The sequence below is a fragment of the Leuciscus leuciscus genome, assembly GCF_965113295.1.
Source record: "Leuciscus leuciscus genome assembly, chromosome: 23".
Taxonomy (NCBI): Eukaryota; Metazoa; Chordata; class Actinopteri; order Cypriniformes; family Leuciscidae; genus Leuciscus; species Leuciscus leuciscus.
The window spans coordinates 31,123,924-31,146,725 of record NC_138747.1 but is presented as its reverse complement, the minus strand read 5'-3'; the positions used below and the strand labels follow the sequence as shown (position 1 = coordinate 31,146,725).

General features: G+C 38.1%; 2 protein-coding genes and 1 long non-coding RNA gene across 3 annotated transcripts; 2 read left to right on the top strand and 1 right to left on the bottom strand.

Moving 5' to 3' along the window:
• Positions 1 to 24: 24 nt before the first annotated feature.
• Positions 25 to 8,995, top strand: srsf6b (serine and arginine rich splicing factor 6b). The gene is made up of 6 exons (XM_082156531.1): positions 25 to 240; positions 2,591 to 2,769; positions 5,427 to 5,548; positions 5,895 to 6,097; positions 6,189 to 6,251; positions 7,906 to 8,995. The coding sequence occupies exons 1-6, from the start codon at positions 134 to 136 to the stop codon at positions 8,339 to 8,341; spliced, it is 1,110 nt and encodes a 369-aa protein (XP_082012657.1). The 5' UTR covers positions 25 to 133; the 3' UTR covers positions 8,342 to 8,995.
• A 1,100-nt stretch (positions 8,996 to 10,095) lies between these two features.
• ift52 (intraflagellar transport 52 homolog (Chlamydomonas)) lies at positions 10,096 to 20,510 on the top strand. The gene is made up of 14 exons (XM_082156505.1): positions 10,096 to 10,194; positions 10,392 to 10,675; positions 11,521 to 11,608; positions 11,701 to 11,830; positions 13,240 to 13,315; positions 13,420 to 13,491; positions 15,298 to 15,424; positions 15,516 to 15,599; positions 16,532 to 16,600; positions 17,697 to 17,851; positions 18,553 to 18,640; positions 18,809 to 18,917; positions 19,025 to 19,170; positions 20,258 to 20,510. The coding sequence occupies exons 2-14, from the start codon at positions 10,548 to 10,550 to the stop codon at positions 20,300 to 20,302; spliced, it is 1,317 nt and encodes a 438-aa protein (XP_082012631.1). The 5' UTR covers positions 10,096 to 10,194; positions 10,392 to 10,547; the 3' UTR covers positions 20,303 to 20,510.
• Positions 20,511 to 21,512: 1,002 nt separating this feature from the next.
• LOC309488380 lies at positions 21,513 to 22,262 on the bottom strand. The gene is made up of 2 exons (XR_014202101.1): positions 22,096 to 22,262; positions 21,513 to 21,615 (listed from the first exon to the last, which is right to left on the bottom strand). It is a non-coding gene; the product is annotated as an uncharacterized lncRNA (long non-coding RNA).
• Between the last annotated feature and the right edge of the window lie 540 nt (positions 22,263 to 22,802).

The window sequence follows — 22,802 nt, the reverse complement described above, 5'->3', positions numbered from 1 at the left end:
AGGAGACGCCGGAAGTGACGTCGGTAACGGGACCGCTATAACCGCTAGGTGGCCGTTGGTTCCGAAGAGGACGATAGCGATTAAAGCTACAGGGATTCGTACGTTTGATATTCATTAGAACTAAACATTAACCATGCCGCGAGTGTACGTCGGCAGGCTGAGCTATCATGTGCGGGAGAAAGATATACAGCGGTTTTTCAGCGGGTACGGGAAGCTTTTGGAGATCGATCTGAAGAACGGGTAAGTTTGTGGAGCGCGCCGCGGCCTTGACGATGGCCTCATAACGATACCAACTTTACATCTTCAATGTATTTATGGACGTTAAATGCTTGCGATATTGAATTTAAGTGACAATATAAGTTTAAATGCTTAATGTCAACAATGTCGTGTTGATTTTATCCGTCTGACAGCGGCTCTCATCGCGTGCTCAAAATGGCGGACATTTGTTGTCCACTGCGCGTGAACTACTTTTATACGACCAGATGATTAAAGTTCATACGATTTTACATTGTGCCTCGGATTCTGAAGCACAATAAGTAAATGATCGCTTATCTAAGAAAATATCAATTGAAGTTAGTTTGTAAAGTGCACAAATGTAATGGTGCTGATGACCTGAATTCGATAACGTTACTGCGGCGCGCCGTTGTTTGTGTGTCGCGCGCATTAGTTCACGCACACTTTAATGTATGTATTTATAAAATACACAAAGAAGTTCGGGCTTATTGGAGTAGCATACCAATATGATTCTCTCACACTGTTCTGTCATGATTATGTAGCACAACTTGCCAAAATGTGCTGTGCACAAAACTGGCCAATATGGCGGTCGTTCTTGGCCTAATATTGACAACGAGCAGCTTAAAGCAATTTAAATTGTATTAAACAAAACGATTAATCTAATGCAAATATATAGAATGCGTTTTCAAAAGCCATTTTTGACGAAGACTGTGTACATGTCCGACTTTCTTCCCCCTGGCGTAACGTTAGTGTTTCACCAGGATTTCTGCTTTTCTAGCAGGATTATTCAAATACGTTGAAATCTTGACAGCTTCACCAAAAGCATATGCCATAATTTATCGACCGTTTATAATACCGTTAAAAATAAAATGTTACTTCCGTTAATGAGCGATTCAATGAATTGGTTGAAATTGAATCGCTCATTAACAGTGACTTGCTGCCACCTACTGTTTTTATTTCACATTTGAAGTATCTTAATTTTTTTAATCATTTCAAAATATCGATATTCCAGCTATGTCTATTTGGATGTCCCATTTGCTGGACATTTAAGTGCTAGTGGTGGGAGAAAAAATCGATCCATCGATGCATCGCGATTCTCTCTCCAACGATTCTGGATCGATTCTGAGAATTTCAGAATCGATTCTGAGCTTAGTTTTTTACCAGATGTGCGATGACGCTGAGTTTGCTTTAGGAACACCCGTCTTCTGCTTGCTAACAATTCCTCACACACGTACACAACTCGAACCTTCCGTAAAATAATCTTTCATAAAGTTCGGAAAGGTTGAAGCGAATTACAAGGACATTCACAGGCTTCATTGCACAGGATGCGCTGTGAGAGACGCGCGCTTGTTTTGATGTTACACTTAAAGTGTGCTGTCTCACCCGTCTGTATTTTCCTTACAAATGCTCTACGAAGTCATCATTTATGTGGTTTGGAATGCAGTGGACTTATATATTTAAAATATGAATCTCACTAACAGAAGGCTGCTTTCAATTTTAAATGCTGACGCGCGCTTTGTTTGTGTACGAGACTGCTCGCGCAAGCGGCTGTGCGACTCCGTGTAAGTGGTTTAATATACTTGTGCAAAATGAACGTAAACACAGCCAGTTATGTCTTAAGGGATTAAACGGACAGGACAAACCACATTACTTCTTATATTTCAAAAGAGATCCGAGCGTGAATGCAGCTTAATAGATCTCCCGCAGTCTATGTCATAGTAAAATACAAAAGTACGATGAAGAAAAATCACTCACAGTTCTTGAATGGAAAATGTTCAGATAATCTTAAATACTGAAAGCACTCTTTGTTTGTTGTTTGTCATGTTTCTATGCTCCTCTTTATTATTTGCTACTTGCTTGTATGTTTTGAAGTTATATAAGTTTAAAATTCTTAAAATACAACTGTTTTAATTCTTTTTTTTAATTTGTAATTATTTTTAAAAAAGTACTTAATTACTTATGTAAACTAATGAATTAATAAGGGGGGAAAAGTAGATAAAGAATCGATCTGGAATCGGATCGTGACCTCCAGAATCGGAATCGGATCGGATCGTGAGGTGACTAAAGATTCCCACCTCTATTAAGTGCACGGCGCTACCAGAAAGACGATACAATTTTGGTGGGACCTTATTGAGACTTCATCAAAAAGTTTGAGACTTTGAGATCCTTCTATATATTGTTTTGGTCACAGTTTTATTTAAATTTCCTGTCATATTTATTCATTTTTATTTAGTCTTAAGGTTGTGGGTGGATCTTGGGCTTTGTTGTAAATAGTTATACACAAAATGTAAAAAAAATAAAATCAATATGCAACGTTTTATGTTTAAACCCAAGTGTGATTTATAATTTTTTTCAGGTATGGGTTCGTGGAGTTTGAAGACAACCGTGACGCCGATGATGCCGTGTACGAGCTGAACGGTAAAGATCTGTGCGGGGAGCGTGTGATCGTGGAGCACGCGAGAGGACCGCGGCGGGACCGAGATGGATACGGTGGCGGTAGCGGTGGCGGTGGGGGTTATGGGGGCGGTGGCCGCAGTAAGTACAGTCTAATTCATCATCTCGACAAACCTGTTCTCTCTTTATCTTCCCCCTCAGGCACGAGGAAAAAGTGGGGGTGAATAATAGCCTAACTGTTTTAATTTCCAGTGGACGGCATTTGCACCTGCATCCAGTGACTAACTACATTTCTCTGAAGTCTGCAGTTCCTGTGGTCCCGATCGAAGGCTTCTGGGATATCATATGTTCTGTTTAATGCAGATGGTCCTGAAATATGACCTTTTTAAATGGGGATTCCCTTAAAAGATGCCTTTGCTTTTGTAGTTTTGGCCCATTTTTAAATGCCAAGGGTCATGAGAATGTGCAGTATAACTTGAGTAATCCTAAAAAAGTTAGGGACTAAAGATGTTTACATGTCAGATGATGGGCTGTTTCCACTTTGTATTGGTCCAGCTCTAAATCTATTCTAGCTAATAGATTTAGTAATGAGTTGTTTTTTTGTTTTGTGCCACAACCTGAAGCCTCACTGGCATGTAAACAGTATGACGTGTGACGATGCGATTTTGTGTTTACATCTGAATTCAACATTAACAAAAGTCCTTGATGTTTCAATTTAAAAGAGTCCGGTGCGGGCTGAGTCCGAGTCCATTGAGGCTAAGATGACTGCCTGTCCCGTTTGGCCTTGGCTTTCACCTTACAATGTGTGTGTGACCTTTGCCCTTTGACCCTTGGCTGACCTAACCGGAAGCCATGATGACAGCTGCCTTTTGCCAATAGACCAGGGTGATGGTGAGGAAACCCATTGGTTTTTATGTTGAACGAAATATTGGTCAGGTTAAACAAATTTATGTAGCTACCCACTAGTTTTTCCTTTATTTTTTTTATTTCTTTATTAAAAAGAGCAATGGGCTTCCCTTGCTATGTGTCTTTTGCTGTCGCTGTTCTGTCAGTAGACAGGTAACGTCAGCATCTAATGTAAGTAAGTAGTCTTGGTTATTTTTTTATTTTCTTTTGTAATTTTACTTCTGTTTGTTTTCATGAGGGCAGGGCTCCAGACTGCGACCATTTTTCCTGCCGGTGCGACTACATTTTGATAGAGGTCTCACTGGTGCGACCACCACATTGCCCAACTCATAAGAGCTGCCATTTCTGTTACACATGAGAGATGTCAAACGAAACCGCACTACTCAGTTGAGAAGCTCAGAACAGGTTCACTCGAGGGCCGATCACGCAACACTGTTAGCTGGGAGATCTAATGAGAAAGCTTTTTATTTCGCAGCCAAATTAATAACATTGCTGCGATAACTAGTGAGAAACGTTTAAATTCAGTGCAGAATTCTGTGATAAACCACAGATATCAGATCAAACAGCGCAGACGTGGAAACCATGAGAAACATTTTGCCATGAACAAGTTAGAAGGCTTTTCAGTCCACAAAGCACCAACATTCACCATGGATCTAATGTAGTAAATCTAACTGTAACCATGGTATTGTGGCAGAAATAGTCAAATGTTTTTACATTAATCATTTCAGGGTTTGTACAACCTTTTGAGAGTGAAATTCGTGGACTTTCAAGTGCTTCACACTTTTTCTAGCACTTCAAAGCTCTAAACATTATCCAGTTTAAATGCTATTTTTAATGTAGCGACCAAAAACATTTTGTTCATTTAGCAAAGATTGTCCCCATTTGTAAAACTAAGAGTTTCAAGATGTGGGAAAACTAACACATGGCAAACAAACACTTTTATTAAAAAATAAAAAGACATGAAATTACCAGTATAACCAGTAGATATATTGTTTTTTTCCCCACACGTTTTGCTTTTAAATTTATATTTGGGTATAATGGAATCCCTTTTATAAAATATCAAATCAAGAAATTTGTCAAAGTTTGACACTTTTTATACTGAAGTAGCAAAAGTCACAGTCTCATGAAAAACTAAACTTAGTCAAGTTGCGAAGAATTAAAGTAAAAAGCGCTCATTTTATAATCACTGAAGCTGTCGGTCAGTTCAGTGTGATGCTATAGAAGAACAATGGTACACTTAAATGTTTCCCTATAAAACTTGGGATGTTGTTAAAAGTTAATTTAATCTGCATCTCAACTCAAGCTCAGTGCTTTATCATTTCCAAGAAATAAACATGTAATGTTACTAGTAACTGCACTTGGTAATACAAAACAATAGGAACTTTTTAATTAAATTGCTTTTGATTGACAATCCCCCCTGGCGCCCCCATCTGTAGAACTGCTCTCAAATGTTAGTCTGGAGCCCTGTGAGGTTATCATGTACTCGTTTGCTGTCTTTAAAATTGGGGCTCACGTTAAAACCTGTGCCGCCCTTGTGTCGCTGGAGTGGTATTCATGTTCAGAGCATTGCTGTTCTTGAGCTGTTGGGTAAAGACCAGCAATGCGACCTTTGGCCCTTTCAGAAGGACTGATTGAACAAATCCAGTGCGGTCAGATGTCAGGATTTATTTTGTTTGTTTTTAATAATCCTACAGTAAGCGTTCCCTTCAGAACTATGTGGTGCTGAGGTCCGTTTATTTGGGTGTGACTATTCAATGGGGTGGGGTGGGAAGACTTTCCTCAACATCATGCTTTATGCAGTGTGATGTCTGAAGAGGTTGCCTTGTGTGCGCCCTTTGCATTGGGTCTAATTCAGTACTGATTGTCTGCTGTCTTTTGGCTTTTGTCTGAAGGCAGTAGTGGTTATAGCAGCAGGAGCCGAAGCGGAAGAGACAAATATGGACCTCCGGTCCGCACGGAGTATCGTCTGATAGTGGAGAACCTGTCCAGTCGCTGCAGCTGGCAGGACCTCAAGGTAAGCACTTTGTTCGGATTTAAATTATTTGATGTTGCTATCCTCTTAGAACTGTTTTCAAGGTCCTGATTCAAATACCAGTGAGCTTTTCTGTAGCAATGCAGAGTAGTCAATTAAATGTAGTGCAAAAATGATAAAGGTTCAGGATAAAATGGTTTTATTCTACAGACAAGGCTTAAGGTAGTCCCAGACTAAAATGCTTATTTGAGCTGTTTTAACTAAAAGCTCTTTGCTCTGACATCTTAATGTCAGTGACGTTGTTTTGTCTCAAGATGCACATCAGTAATGTTGTTTTCTAAGGCACGTTTAATAAAAGATGCTTAAAAGAGCTTGTTCTTCACTATAGGACTTCATGCGTCAAGCTGGAGAGGTGACCTATGCCGACGCCCACAAAGAACGGACCAATGAGGGCGTGATCGAGTTTCGCTCCCACTCTGATATGAAGAGAGCTATTGACAAGTTGGATGGCACTGATATCAACGGAAGAAAAATACGTCTGGTAGAGGACAAGCCTCGGCGCCGGCGCTCCTACTCGGGGAGCAGGTCAAGGTCAGGCCTTTGGTTTTTAGCTTCATCTCATTTACTCGTGCGTTTGAAAAATGTCTTCTGTAGATTTCTTGAACCAAACGATATTTTCCAGGTCTCGTAGCAGACGCCGTTCTCGCAGCAGGAGTTCACAAAGCCATTCCCGCTCCAGATCTCGGTAAGATGGCGTGCGTTTGTTTGTGCGATGTGCTTTTCTAACAATCTTCTGTAGGGCTGCAACAACCAATTGATAAAATCAATAATAGATGATGATGAAAATCATCGACAACGAATGACATTATCGATTAGTTGCGTCTGCCCACCGTGCGTAGAAAACTTTCGCCAGTCGCGTCAAATTTCCGCACTGAATAACGCATTTCTATGGACAAAATGCAGCTAAAAATAGTGTTGGAAACAGAGTGAGCCGCTGCAGGACAGGTGCGTGATCCAAGCTGCCCAAAACATGAGACTTCTTTATTTTAAAGGGTTAGTTCACCCATAAATGAAGGTTCTGTCAGTGATTACTCTCCCTCATGTTGTTCAACCCCGTAAGACTTTCGTTCATCTTCAGAACACAAATGAAGAGATTTTTTATGAAATCTGAGAGCGGTCTCACTCCTCCATAGGCTTCTGTGTTATTGAAACTTGCCGGCCCAGAAAGTTAGTAAAGACAATGTTTAAAATAGTCCAAGTGACTACAGTGGCTCAACCTTAAGTTGATCAAGCGACGAGAATACTTTTTGTGCGCAAAACCCCCCCAAAAATACAGACTTTATTCAACTCTTGATTTTCTTCTGTGTTTTTCTGAGTGAGTTCACGTAGTGTAACAGCGCAGCGCTTCTGGGTTATACGTCAGAACGTAGGCTCACTATTGGCCAGCATCACACACGACCAGTGTCGGCCAATAGTGAGCAACATGAGGGCGAGTAATTACTGACAAAATAATAATAATAATACTGATTTTTGGGTGAACTAACCCTTCAAGCTTCAAGCTTCAAGCTAATGCATGGCTTGCCCTTCAGGTGCTTTGACTGATGCGTGTTCTGTTAAATATGTGATGTTTCCTTGGCGCAAAACTTTCATTTTTCGGTTATATCCTTACCTGTAAGTGTTACACATTCATGGGAGTATTTCCATTTTGCATGAATGCTCGCCCTGAGAGTCTGGGTTAAACTTCAGACTTTACTGAGCGCCGGCGCGTCAAACAGACGCGACGCATTACAGGGGAAGAAGATTAATATTCAGCGCAAAAATATTAATTTTGCTGAAAGATCTGTTGTTGGATGTTAAATTTAGGTTTAAAAGTCAACATTAAAGTATTTGTAATTCAAGTATTTTATGAGAGGTAAGCGTAGAGAGATTACTGCGTGTAATTAAATATAAATGTAAGACGTTTCTAACATTTACAGGAAAGAGAAATGACAGGAACAGGTTACTGTGTCCAGAGTGAATGTGTTCCTGCAGTTCCTCTTATCTGTTAATAACGAGTTTGTGTTTTTCTTTTTCTTTATTATCTTCATTTTTAATGTAATTTATTTAAACTGTCATTTTGCTTTATAGCTCTCTTGCATATAGCATAAATATATTCACAATGTTTTCATAGCATTCAGTTGGTAAATTTGTTTGAAGAACAGCTTTGGCCAGGAATAGTGTGTTTGTCAATAAAAAAAAAAGAAAAGGCTTTTAAATCTATTTAATTGAAGAAATAATCAGCCAACTAATCAATTGAACCATCGCAGGGAGTTTGATTGACAGGCGATCTGACCAATCACGGTCAATTATAATCTAAATAGTTGTTAGTTGTAGGTCTAATCTTCTGACTGTGTTTACAGGTCAAGGTCCCGCAGCAAGCACCGCTCCCGGTCCAGATCTGGCCGTAAATCCCGCTCCAGGTCTCGGAGAAAATCTCACTCCAAATCCCCGTCAAAGTCCCGCTCCAGGAAGTCGAAGTCTCGGTCCCGCTCGCGTACGCAGAAATCCCGCTCTCGTTCTGACGTGCGGAAATCCCGCTCCAAGAGTCGCTCCAAAGCCAAGTCGGAGAGAGATTCCAGAAGCCGCTCCAAGGAAAAGTCCGTCAGTAAGAAGTCCCGAAGCCGCTCTGCTTCACCGGTGGAGAATGGGAACGGAGACCGGGCCAAATCGACCTCTCGTTCACCGTCTCCTAAAGAGAGCCGCCATCAGTCGGAGTCGCCCGGCAAACGCTCTGCGTCCCGCTCTCCTTCCCGATCGAAGTCTCGTTCCCGTTCTAGGTCTGCCTCTCAAGACTAGTGTCGCTGATTGGAATATCTAATGCACAGCTCAGTGTTAAATCCATCATTCACAGCCTGTGAACATTCACCAAATGCTTGAGAGGGCCGAGCCCGGTGTCGTATTGATTAACGTGCCGTTTTCAACATTGCATGAAAACAAAATTGCGTACCAGATGTTTTTTGTTTTGTTTTCTCCCCTACATGAGACGTGTCAAATAAGAATTAGTAATTGTTTGTGCTTGTAAGCATTGCTCAGGCCATTGTTTGTTTTCGACTTGCTTTGCTATGAGACGTCTTTAAATGCTCTTATCATATTTTTGCTTTAGCGTGAGGTTTGAAGAGGCTGTAACAATACGTTATAAACTGGCGTTACTTTAGCAACTGTCCTTTTGTGGTGTAGTCAACAAGATGTGATAGTTGAGTGGTCGGCTGTGCTTCCTCACTATATACTAATTCATTCCTGTCTTGCTGAGCTGAATTTTTTCTTTTCTTTTTTCTTTCTTTTTTCTTTAATCTTTGTTTCTGTTAGTGCTTTTGCTCATCTTGAATTGTCTTGGAATTTTTGTTTACAGGAAGTTGAATGCATCACTTGCAGTGTGATTTCTGTGATCTCATTTTTAAATGGATTTTTGGATATTTTCCAGTGTTTTAGTTAAATAAACATTTAATTGGTTTCCAGTGTTGCTGCTTTTTTCATTCTCGAAAAAAAAAAAAAAATTTCACATGAGTTGTAATCAAGGCAAATACACATGCCTGTATGAGACATGTCCATTCTTTAACCTCAAAATATTATTTAAATATTATGACTGTAATAGTCAGTGGTGAAAATAATTCTTCACCTCTCCGCCCACATCTATAGACTATATGGTCCACTGATTTATGTAGAATGACATATAGATCAGTGATATGGACAGACTGGCAGTGAAGTTCACATACGGGTTTTCTTGTATCTGACATCTGGAGGAATCTCACCATACACAATCAGGGTCAGTCAATAACTAATTCAGTAAACTTTCCACTCAGTGTTCTCTAGTCTAGGCTTTAGGACAGGGCACAACATTTAGCGATTTAATTTGGTCAATTCGTTCAGAATCACTGCCTTCCTGTGCTAAAATCCCTACAGCTTGTCTGTTGAACAGTTCAGACTACAGAATATGTTTTTAAAACAAACTGCATAGAAATGAGAATTATATAACGTATCGATTTGACAAATTTATTCATTAAGTTTATTAACCTTTTATCTCAGCAACCGAAAGACAACGAACCATCACGATACAATAAAGAGCTTCTAGTAAATAGAAGTAACTTGGATCGCATATTAATAATAATATATCGAATAATATTATTGCAGTGGTTCGACTTTTTCCTTGTCCGAATATTTTTCAATATAGAAGTAAAATAAAATAATTTCAACTCAAATATTGCATGCCCATATTTGATCATAGACAGTATATGTATTTGATAGGCAGCCGTGTAAGCTGAATTATATTTTTGTTATCACATCCTATCAGGTCACTTCTGATTAATATTTCCTCTGACATTCTACTTATTTTTTATTATAGGCTGTGTTGCTAACTTCTCAAAGGTTACCTGGTTAATGGTAGTTTCAACGTTTGATCTAAAAAAAAAACTAGTATACAAAGTTATGACTTAGTTTGCCATAAAAATCTCATAACCTATATATATATGGGAAATGGGAATCCATAATTGACTCAGTCACTTTTAAAAATGAATTAAAAAAATATCCCGTTTCATTTTACACAAGTACGCAAACACAGTTGCTATGAAGGAAGCGCCTCTGGTTACACTTGTGTTGTCAATAAATACCCACAATGCATCGCTCACGGCCACCACATTTTGGGGAATTCTGTGGTAACTTTTATTCCTTTTTCGTTTTTTAGAAGCATTTACATTTTGTACAATGACGTAGCGTTATGATTCTCCCGTTATTTAACAGATTTGATCAGTTGTGTGGCGAGAGTTGTTAGCTTTAGCTTGCTAGCTTAGCTAGCTGCTCATAACGGTGACATGATAATCCACAATAATTACAGTTTATGTATATTTTGCAGTTCTTGCTGTTGCTGTCGTTCAACGTCGGGGTTGTCATGAGGCGATAATGTATTGAAATATTACATGCATCAGCCTGTGAGGAAAACAGCGACGAAAGCATCGTGCTTTGTGCATTAGAGACAGTTATCTGTCCATCTGTAAATATTGTGATCCATATGCCAGCAATGGACAAAGAGCAACGAAATATTGTTGTTTTCAACGCATCCAAACGAGAGCTCTTCACCTCCAACTCTGGATATAAGTCCTTGCAGAAGAAATTAAGAGCACAATGGAAGATTCAAAGGTGAAATCTCTTAAATGGCTCATGTAAACATGTTTACAGGTGTGAAGGAGGCTTATTCACTACATTGTTGATGTGCCCATTTATATCACAAAACAGGAATTATGCAGACATTTTGTTGGATTTGCAGATATGCTAATAAAATACCCATTAGAAATGAATGTTCCCATTAACCCCCCAAAAAACTAGTTTGACCAGCTAGCATTTTGCCAAGGGGTGATAAGTCTTACTTTTCATATTCAAATTAGACCAATCTAGATGATTAAACCAATGTTACTGAAGTACGGAAGCTTGTTTTGCTACAGAATATTTTTTAGACTTTTTTTCCCCTCAGAATTGCAAGATGTAAAGTTTTGAAATATAAAGTCACAATTCTGAGGAAAAAAAGTAAACATTGCGCAATATAAACTCAGACTTGTAAGATGTAAACTAAATTATGAATTATGTGATGTAAACTCACAATTACGAGAAAGTTAGAATTGTGAGATATAAAGTTAGAATTGCGAGGAATAAACTCAGAATTTAATTACGAGATGTTAACTCAGAATTGCGAGATGTAGCTCAGAATTGCAAGATAATAACTCAGAATTACGAGATGTAACTCAGAATTGCAAGGAAAAACGTCAAAGTTTTGAAATGTAAACTAAAAAAGGTACAGTTGTGAGTTTATATCTCGCGATTTTGAGGAAAGAAAAGTCTGAATTGTGAGATGTAAACACACAATTATACGTGTATAACTTGCAACTATGAGATATAAACACAATTGTGAAAGCAAAAAAGTCAGAATTGATTTTATTTATTTATTTGGCGGAAACAAGCTTCCATACTAAACTATGCATGTTCCTCAGCATCAAAGAGGAGCTCAGCTTGGAGAAGCTCCAAGGAGTGAAGCTATGGATCACTGCAGGCCCTCGAGAGAAGTTCACTGCTGCTGAGGTGAGGATCTGAGGCACACGTACGGATGAGTTCAGACTAATGCCACCAGAGGCTTCGCTGTGAAACTGCTGTATGTTTGCTGTGTGCTTCAGCTGGAGGTTCTTAAGCTGTATCTGGACAGTGGTGGAGCTCTTCTGGTGATGCTCGGAGAAGGAGGAGAAATGAAATATGACACTAATATCAACTTCCTCCTGGAAGAGTTTGGCATTATGATAAACAATGGTAAGTGTGTTTTGGTCTTAATGTCACCTGTACATCATAGTCTCATTAACTGAAACAAAATGGTTATTGTAGTTTATAATGCATACATACATACATATATATACAGTACAGGCCAAAAGTTTGAAAACATTACTAATTTTTATGTTTTTGAAAGAGGTTTCTTCTGCTCATCAAGCCTGCATTTATTTGATCAAAAATACAGAATTTTTTTTAATATTGTGATATATTATTACAATTTAAAATAATTGGTTTTCAATTTATTATACTTTAAATTATCATTTATTTCTGTGATGCAAAGCTGAATTTTCAGGATCATTACTCCAGTCTATCACATGATCCTTTAGAAATCATTCTAATATGATGATTCATTATCAAAGTTGGAAACAGTTCTGCTGCTTAATATTTTTTCATAACCTGTGATACTTTTTTTTGGATACTTTGATGAATAAAAAGTAAAAAAATACAAATAAAAAAAAAGAAGCAAATGTTTTAAAAATAGAAATCTTTTGTAACAGCAATATACACGACTGGTCAGTCATTTGGGGTCAGTTATTTTTTTTCTTTCTTTTTTTGAAATAAATCAATACTTTTATTCAGCAAGGATGTGTTAAATTGATAAAAAGTGATAGTAAAGCAGATTTATATTATTAGAAAATATATATATATTTTTTGAATAAATGCAGTTCTTTTTAACCTTTTATTCATCAAATATATTAGGCAGCAGAACTGTGTCCAACACTCATAATAAATCAGAATATTAGAATGATCATGTGATAGACTGGATGTCACATGTGACACTGAAGACTGGAGTAATGATGCTGAAAATTCAGCTTTGCATCACAGAAATAAATGATAATTTAAAGTATAATAAATTGAAAACCAGTTATTTTAAATTGTAATAATATATCACAATATTACATTTTTTTCCTGTATTTTTGATCAAATAAATGCAGGCTTGATGAGCAGAAGAAACCTCTTTCAAAAACATGAAAAATAGTAATGTGTCCAAACTTTTGGCCTGTACTGTAAATATACAGTACTGTGCAAAAGTCTTAGGCATGTTAATAACAACCCGTAATGTTAATTAACACATTTTATTTAATGTCAGGTGGTATAAAAAGAAAATTTTCTTACACATTAAAAACATTTGCGTAGACACAAGTATATCTTTTTCCAAACATATTTTTCAAGTCAAGATCTCAAGATAAGAAAATTTTTCCCCCCAAATATCTTGTCATTATGACATTATGCTATGAACAATATTTTAAAACTATTTTATAAAGTTATTTTTCTTTAATATGATGTCATGGTGCCTCCACCACCTCATAAAAATCTTGAATTATTATTATTTTTTAAAATATGTTCATCTGGGAAGAGGTTTTATAATTTTTTTTGTATTGGATTTGCAGATGCAGTAATAAGGAACGTCTATTATAAATATTTCCATCCCAAAGAAGCACTTGTGTCTAATGGAGTTCTGAACAGGTTCGTGTCTCCCATGTGTGCTGAAATGTTTCTCTGTGAATTTGTTTGGAGATTATATTGAAACTAAATGATTTGAATGATTTTAATCTTCTTCTTTTTTCCAGGGAGATCAGTCGTGCCGCTGGTAAAGTGGTCACAGGGGTGATTGATGAAGAAAATTCAGGGAATAATTCACAGTAAGCTTGAGCTGAATGTTCTGTTTATGTTATCAGCGGTTGATCTATGTTTATTTCTCTTCCAGTTCTTTTAGTTTCTCCAGTCTTACCAACCGTACAGAGATACAGTGGTTTTACAGTTAAAGTGCCCCTTTAATGCTGTATTACGGGTTGTTTTGGCGTCTCCTACAACAGGTTTACATGCATTCAAGCTCACAAAACACTTTTATTTCCTCATAATCTCCACTGGAGCATCAGCTCTATTCTCTCAGTGTCTGAAACGGTTCCATCAAGGATTCAGTCTCTCTAAACCCCGCCTCTCTGAGAGCTGCTCTGCTCTGATTGGTCAGATGACCCAGTCTGTTGTGATTGGTCGACCGTGTCAGAAACCAAACGCTCATTAGCATATCTGAATTTCAGCTCCGGATCTTCATCAGCTCTTGATACTCAGTGATACAAATAGCGTCGGTTTTACCGTATTACGTCACTCGGTTTTACGAGTGACGTAATACGAGTTTACCGTATTACGTCACTTACGGTTTTACGTCACTCCTCTGTTCGTCACTCCTCTGTTCATCTCTCTGCACTGGCTACCTCTCGCTGCTCGCATCAAGTTCAAGGCACTGACGCTTGCTTACAGAACTATCACAGGCTCAGCTCCCTCCTACTTTCACTCACTCCTACGAGTCTACATCCCTACCAGACACCTACGATCGGTCAACGAGCGACGTCTCGTGGTTCCATCACAGAAAGCCACAAAATCACTTTCCAGAACATTCTCATTCACAGTTCCATGCTGGTGGAACGCTCTCCCCACCCTCATCCGGAATGCAGAATCCCTGACAACATTCAAAAGACAGCTGAAAACCAATCTCTTCCGTGAGCACTTAACCTTATAGAAAAAAAAAAAAAAAAAAAAAAAAAAAAAAGTTTTCCTTTCCCTTTGTAACATCACTTATCAGGCTTATGCTACTCTGAATAATACCTGAACTTCGTACTTTGAGCACTTCTTGCGTTGTTGTTGCTTTTGCCTCTTTATGATGACTCGCTGAATTTTGTCCTAATCTGTAAGTCGCTTTGGAGAAAGGCGTCTGCTAAATGACTAAATGTAAATGTAAATGTACCGTATCAGTCTCGTCTCATCCTTTGGAAGTACATCATCATGTTTCCATCCACCTATTTTTATGTGCATTTTCATATATATCATAAAAATGCTGGATGGAAACGCCAAGATGCGCTTAAAGTCTAAAAATGCACATAAAAACCTTGTGTGTTTAAGTGAGGTGAATACATTTTTATTTGATAAGAAGACATGCAAATAAACTATGATGGAAACACATTTACTGAATAAATCCTTTGATGCGCAACAAAAACGTCATGTGACTTTGCCTCAGCAGAGGCTGTGATTGGATAACTGGACTAACCAGTGGACCAATCGCATCGCAGCATCTCAAATGTGAAACGCCGGAGTCAAAGTCTGTGATCAGAATGATTTGGTGTAATTCCCTCCAGAAGCGTCTCACACGATGTCGTTCCCAAACTCCAGCATCCGAACGCTAGAGAACATGACAGCGTTTATTGTGTTCGACTGGCATTATGCAAATCTGTTACAAACCTACGCAGATTCAGCAGGAAGTGAGACTGGAGTTACTGACCACTCGTTTCAGTTCAGAATCACTTCTTTCTTTAAAACTTTGCAGATCTTTTACATTCACAAACAGCTCTATTACACACCACATGAAAGAGAATATCCCAAAAAGCATAATAGGGGCGCTTTAAAGTCCCACATCAGAATGTGTAATGACTTTTTATTTGATGGTTAAACAGGGCTCTTACGTTCGTTTACCCTTATGGGGCCACATTAAATGTGATGAAGCCTGCGGTGGCCGTCCTGTCCACTGGATCCGTGTGTTTTCCACTCAACAGGCCTGTTCTTGCCTTCCATCAGCCTAAGGTGTGTGTGCAGTCATTCTGATGATCACACTCAGTCATACCTGTGTTTAACTCACTGGGCTTTATTCTGAGATGTCTCTGTTTGTGTCTAGAACGCTGGCAAGTTGGCAGTTCTGGGATCATGTCACATGTTCAGTGACCAGTACCTGGACAAGGAGGAGAACAGTAAAATCATGGTAGGATTGTGTCACTCATACTGATGGCGAAAATGTAGGGTTAGGAGTTTGTTCAAAGTGTGATTAATTGCAAATTAGTAGTTTTGCAAACCCCCTAACCCTAAACTTTCACCCGTACAGTAGCTCGTCTTGCACAGTATGTGCCATGGATGATAACCTCAAATCATGAGGCTCAAGGCTGGAATACACTACACAACTTTTGTCCAGATTTCTGCCCCGATTTCCATTATGGACAGTTTGTCACTGAAAGTCAGAGCCAGATTTATAAAGTAAAGTCACAGTTGACAGAATTCTCATAGTGCACAGACTCTCATCCAGTCAGATGATCTCAGACATGTTTTTGAACACATTGTTGTCATTTATCACACGTTTCCTAGCAAAAAGGGCATATTTATGCACAAGTCTGTTGTTCTGAATGACTGTTAGTGTGTTATTCTCAATTGTTTAGTAACCATTTACAAAGTCGGCAAGTGTATGATGCCAAGTGTTTAGATTAAACGTTGTGTGGTATATTCCAGCCTTTACAGAGGAGATGTGTTATTATTTTAAAAACATATAAAGCACACACACACATCCAAAAATATCTAAAATACAGGACTGAAGATTTATAAAAAACAAACAAAAACAAAAAGTCAGCACACTCAATAAATGTTTTGTGGGAGTGTGCTGACTCTGTTTTGTATGTGTTATTGCCTTTATAGTCCTTTCAGGTGAACAATACCAGATGAACCAGACAGAACACTCTAGCAAACACACAGCAAAACGTTAACAAACACTTTGAGCAACTTAACACCTAGGATTGTGGTGGTGATCTTAGCATGGGCAAGCACCACTCTCATGTCCTTCATAACATGTTAAAACGCAGTTACTTTTGTGCTTATTGTTTAGAATGTATTGTTTTTTAATGCAATAATATAATGTGTACGTTGCAGGATGTTGTTTTCCAGTGGCTTACAACCGATAGCGTTCCTCTCAACCAGATAGATGCAGAAGACCCAGAGGTAACGGAGAGGAACTTGGTCACCTTCATATCTGTGTTACAAGACTCCACTGTTCAACAGTTTGGGCTCATTATGATTTATTTAATGTTTTTGAAAGAGGTCTCTTCTGATGATGATGATGATGATGATGATGATGATGATGATGATCACCATCTGCATTCTCACCAAGGCTGCATTTATTTGATTAAAAAATACAGTGAAACAGTGGAAAATGATTACAATTTAAAATAACTGTTTTCTATTTTAATATACGCTAAAATGTAATTTATTCCTGTGATCAAAGCTGAATGTCCAGCATCATTACTCCAGTCTTCAGTGTCGCATGATCCTTCAGAAATCACTCTAATATGATGATTTGATGCTCAAGAAACATTCATTATTATTATCAATGTTGAAAACAGTTGTGTACAATTTTTTTTCAAAATTCTTTGATGAATAGAAAGTTCAAAAGAACAGCATTTATCTGAAATCTAAAGCTTTTGTAACATTAAACACGACCGTTCAAAAGTTTGGGGTCAGTAAGAATTAAAAATTTATTTTTGCGGGAAATAAATAAAATAAATCAATACTTTTATTTATAGTTAAATAGTTAAACTGATCAAAAGTTACAGTAAAGACATTTATAATGTTAGAAAATATTCTATTTTAAATAAATGCTGTTCTTTTGAACTTTCTATTCATCAAAGAATTTTGAAAAAAAAATTGTACACAACTGTTTTCAACATTGATAATAATAATGAATGTTTCTTGAGCATCAAATCATATTAGAGTGATTTCTGAAGGATCATGTGACACTGAAGACTGGAGTAATGATGCTGGAAATTCAGCTTTGATCACAGGAATAAATTACAGTTTAAAATATATTAAAATGGAAAAGTCATTTTAAATTGTCATAATATTTCACAATATTACTGTTTTTTTTTGTTTTGTTTTTATCAAATAAATGCAGTCTTGGTGAGCAGAAGAGACTTCTTTTAAAAACATAAAAAATCTTACTGACCCCAAACTTTTGAACAGTAGTGTATATCTGCCCTGACTATATAACACACAGGTCATGCTTCAGGGCTGTGAGCTGACAATCTTTAATTTTCCCCAGATCACAGACTACACCATGCTTCCGGACACCGGGAGTCTGTCCGCCCGTCTGAGAGTGTGTTTGCAGGAGGGAGACGAGAACCCGCGAGATTTCACATCCCTGTTTGACATGTCTCTGCTAAAGCTGCACACAAACACTCTTCCCTCTGTCCTGGAGTAAGATGCACATTTCCTAAAGAGGCTTTCATGTTGTGTTCTGACATAGACACACACAGTCATGCACTGAACTGTTCTTGTGTGCTTGAGTTGATAGAAAACAGTGTCGTAGGGCATGAGTTTGTGTGTTCGCTAGGGGTGTAACGAGACCCTCATGTCACGATTCGATAAATATCACGATACTGAACTCAAGACATATGGTAAAAGGTTAACAAAAAATGAACTGTTAATTAAAAAGTTAAATTTGGTGTTACATTGTGTGTGTAAATGAATAGGACTTGGTGCTGAAACCCAAAGCACAGGACAATAGAGACACCAGAATAACAATATTCATGATTCTGAAGCTGAAAATACAGAATTATTTTAGACGAACATGCTTTCACTGTCACTGACTAGATATATTTATAATAATGTAGGACACTTTTACTGGTAACATCAGACATTTGGCATCATCAGGACACACAGATATATTCCCCCATTGCATTATTATACATTATATTCAACATTATTTAGTAATTTAATGTAGTTCTGACACTAAAACTCTGAAAATTTTGTTATTTTTCTCACACAGTCATTTTTATTTGGGTGAAATAAACACAATACATATTGTCACTATCCACGATATATTGTTACACTACTAATGCTTGGCCAATCAGACATGCATTGAAATATTAATAACTAATGAAAGTCTGTATTTTTAGTGCCTACAAGCTGCTGAATGTAAAACATGAAGCCCTCCAGCTGATCACACCTCAGTTTGAAACTCCTCTTCCTCTTCTGCAACCGGCCGTGAGTCCGTCTTCATCACATCAACTCTCCACACACTGTCCACTGACTTTATTTTCTCTAAATGTTTTAACTCCTTCTCAACTCCATCTTTGATTATTCCCTGCTGAAAATGCCTTAAAGTGTGTTTTAGATGATCAGTGTTTGACTGAGGCGTTGTTTTGTGTTCAGGTCTTTCAGCCAGCGTTCAGGGACCTTCGCCCACCCATGCTTGACCTTTTTGACCTTGACGAGACCTTTTCTTCTGAGAAAGTGAGGCTGGCTCAGCTCTCAAACAAATGTGAGTTTCTACCATTGGCTCCGAATGCACAGAACCATTAGTAATGCTGTCGTTGTCTCGAGTTTGAGCGGTTGGCGATTTGTAATGGTTGCGTTGTCTTCTCTAAGGTACTGATGATGATCTTGAGTTTTATGTACGTAAGTGTGGAGACATCTTAGGAGTGACAGGGAAGTTGGACAAGGACAAAAGAGATGCCAAGCACATACTGGAGCACGTCTTCTTCCAGGTGGTGGAGTTCAAGAAGCTCAATGTAGTAAGTTGGACACATAAACATTTCCATTTAATTTGGCCATTCATTTAGTCTTTAATGTAAAGATTTCATTTTCATGCACCCACATGTTTCAAACCTGTAGGATTTTCTTTTTTCTGTGAACCATAAAAAGGAAAGGATAGGCAAAATATCTGAGCTTTTCCACTTTTCCACACAACGTAAGAAGTGGATGGTGATTTATACTGTAAAGTGCCTGAGATCTTAAAGTCCCCCTGTGGTGAAAATCCTTGTCTATGTGTCTATGTGGTGTGTTTAATCTGCTTTAAGACAAACCATGTGTAAGTTCATAAGTCGACAGCATTGCTGAGTATTTTCTCCTTAAAACTGCAGTGAACCAAAGACAGTCTCAAACACACGCTTTGAAATCGCTGGTGTTTCTGACGTCACAAACTACCTTGTAACCAATCAGATCAACGTGTGATCGTCAACCAGTGGATCTGAGTGAGTGAGTGGAGGCGGGGCTCATTTGCATATCCATAGAACCACGTATACTAAATGAGGCAAGGGTGTCGAGTTACATTCAAGATATAGATAAGGCAAGAGGACATTTTTTTCACAAATAAAAAAAAAAGGTTTAAATATTTCATTTTGGTGATCAAAGATGAGTTTTTATTGACAACAGGGGGACTTTAAATTTCATTTAAAATACTATAGAATATTACTATAGATTAAATAATGTTACACACAAGCCTTAAGGACTACTTTTATGATATTTGTGTGATGCTTTATTGGTTCTTTATGGAGTTATGGAAAAGAGCAGCTTGTACATTCTGGCCAAAATTTCTTTTTGTGTTTGACGGAAGATAGAAAATAATTTGTGGTTTGAACTGTAAATGAGCAGGAGAAAATTACAACAATAAGTCATCATGAAAGGGAAGCCACGTTAGTCTTTTCTTCCCTATTGTAATGAAACGGCTTCTGGAACAAGTAATAATTTAACACTTTTTATAAAATAATTTTAAAAAAGTATAATAAAACACTACAATATTCCATTTAAAAGAAAAACAAGAATTGTCCATTTTGATTTTATGGTGGCTTTAAGATTGCTTCTTTTTTCTCTTTCCTGAAGGAGCATGATATCGACACCTCAGAAGCAAGATTCAACATGTATTGAAGCAGGCAGACCGTGGAGCAAGGACTTGATTTGGAGATGTGTGTGTGTGTGTGTATATATACACAATATAAACACTCAAACTGCAGTAGAACCATATACACACACAGTCAGGTGTGGCTCATCTGAACTTTCCAAGCCTATGGTTTAAAGAAGTCACAAGCTTTCTTGTAACATTGAGTTTTTTTCAATAAATATATGCTTTTTCTCATGTTGGAACATATTTGTATACACACACATTGGCATCCAAATCCATTCTTCAAACTTTGTGATGTCTCTTATCTGACACTCATTCCAGGTCTTGGAGTCGTTAATAAGGGAAACATTTTTCCTTTGCGTGTTTCACATACAGATGACAGCGTTTCCGTTCACATGGATCCAGAAACACTACACTCCTGAAGACTGAAGGCATAACACACATGACGCCACGGTTTCCTCAAACTCATGTTAGTGTAGTTTACACGGAGATGATAGTAGGATTGCTTTCAGAAACCGGTTTTCAAACGTTTGCATTTTCAGGCCTTCAAATTGTTGATGCTGTGTAAATGAACAGCCAAAACACAATGTTTTCAGGTGTAAACGGCCCTACAGCGTGCAGCTCTGGGGATCCTCCAGGAACAGGGTTGGGAACCACTGCTTTATTCCACTGGCACATGACAGAGAACATTGAAACCAAAACATGTTTTTGATCCACTGCTGTGTAAGTCATTTAAGTGCTTTATGCAAAAAAAAAAAAAAAAAAGTCTTCAGGATTTCAGTCTTTTCTAGTACAAATAGCTTTTTTTAATTAAACATTTACTTGAGAAACAAAACTGCCCAAGTCCTGCGTTCTGAAAAACTGATCAAAATTGAGTTTGCTTTAAAACAAGAACAAATGACTCTCAGTGAGGTCAGAAAAATAATCCTGTTTTCCCTTTGGATCAAGTTTGTTTTCCCCCTTTGGATCAAGTTTATTTCTCGGACACCGCTGGCAGATATTCTTATTTTAAGCATGAACTCATTTTGATGGGTTTTTTTCTTTTCTTCAGAGATCAAAATTTAATGTCTTAATTTATCTAGTCATTTTGCTTCAAGTAAATCTTGAGGTAAGACTGGAAAACAAGACAATACTTGGTAACAAAACTCTCATTTCCCTTGTTTTTGCAGTGTGAAGCTCACTCTCACCCCCAATTAATACAATCTTCAGTAGATTGTTTGTAACACTTACAATGAATACAAGGCATTTCAACACTTTAATGAAACATTCAATAAATACACTTTAAGTACAAATACATTTACATAAATCACAGGTGCCATTCTAGTAAGCATCACATCATCTGTAAAACAAAGCAGAACGTTAGAACAACCTCATTACTTCAAGGATTAGTATTAGCATCAGTGTTGGGGAGTTACTCATTACAAGTAACTTGAGTTATGTAATCAGATTACTTTTTCCAGTAATAAATTACTTTTTCAATTTACAACAAAATATCCAAAGTTACTTTTTAAAACGAGTAACACTAGTTCATTTTACATTTATTGACTGACATCTCTCCTGTCCCGTTCTAATTATTTAGAAATAAGAGTGTTGAACTTCCTTCTCCTGTATCCTATTATTCTTTAATTTGAATTATTTTAAAGGTTTAAACATGCATTTCCTTCAGCCTGAGGCTCATTCCTTTCATTTTTGGTGAGAAAGGGCCTTTACAAAGTAAAAAGTAACGCAGTTAGTTAGTTTTTTTGGGGAGTAACGCAATATCATAATGCATTACTTTTAAAAGTAACGTTCCCCAACACTGATTAGCATGCATACACACCTAAAGCAGGGCGTCCATCAGATGGCCAAGTTGGATGAACTCTGTTCCTCTCTGAGATCCGGGATTGCAGGAGCTTGACCTGATCCCTGCCAGACCATTTCCCTCCAGGAGCGCTGAAGATCCCCGGAAACATTAGGGCCGGCCCACAGCGAGATCTCAGGAGGCACCGAGGGGTTAATGGGACTCCATGTGGACTCCAAACATGACTTCGGGCTCTCGACGATGGCCTTCACGAGGGACACTTCCCATGAGGGGTGTGTGGAGGTCAGGTCGACGCAGGACAGGTCCAGCGAGCTTCCCAGGATCGGCTTCTGAACCTTCACCCTCTCGTAGGGCGTGGAGGACTTGCCTTGCACTGGACTGTTGCCCGGGGAGAGAATGTTCTTCAGGGCAACTAAAGGTGAAAGAAGACTCGTGGAGTAGTTCAGGCACGGGTTGGGCTCTGAATACTCCAGCACAACACCTTTACTCGGCCTCAGGAACCCGTCGGACGAAACCGCTGATAAAGATAGACTCTGGTCCGTGCAAAACCCTCTGTCAAAGTCAGACATCGACGGGCCCTCACAGCTCCTAGTCAGCTCTACAAAACAAGCAGGGTTTCATTATACGTGAAAACAGCTTACAATTGGGAAAAAGTATGGTTAGATTTGATTTAAACGTCAAAATGTGTATTTGTAAATGCATTAGGACTTCACCAGGTCTATCCA

Bases quoted from the DNA above. Each gene is read 5' to 3' on its own strand.
- srsf6b (XM_082156531.1), top strand. From the start codon at position 134: ATGCCGCGAGTGTACGTCGGCAGGCTGAGCTATCATGTGCGGGAGAAA. The intron at 241-2,590 runs GTAAGTTTGTGG...AATTTTTTTCAG, and splicing joins GAGATCGATCTGAAGAACGG to GTATGGGTTCGTGGAGTTTG. The intron at 2,770-5,426 runs GTAAGTACAGTC...TTTTGTCTGAAG, and splicing joins TTATGGGGGCGGTGGCCGCA to GCAGTAGTGGTTATAGCAGC.
- ift52 (XM_082156505.1), top strand. From the start codon at position 10,548: ATGCCAGCAATGGACAAAGAGCAACGAAATATTGTTGTTTTCAACGCA. The intron at 13,316-13,419 runs GTTCGTGTCTCC...TCTTTTTTCCAG, and splicing joins TCTAATGGAGTTCTGAACAG to GGAGATCAGTCGTGCCGCTG. The intron at 18,918-19,024 runs GTGAGTTTCTAC...GTCTTCTCTAAG, and splicing joins GGCTCAGCTCTCAAACAAAT to GTACTGATGATGATCTTGAG.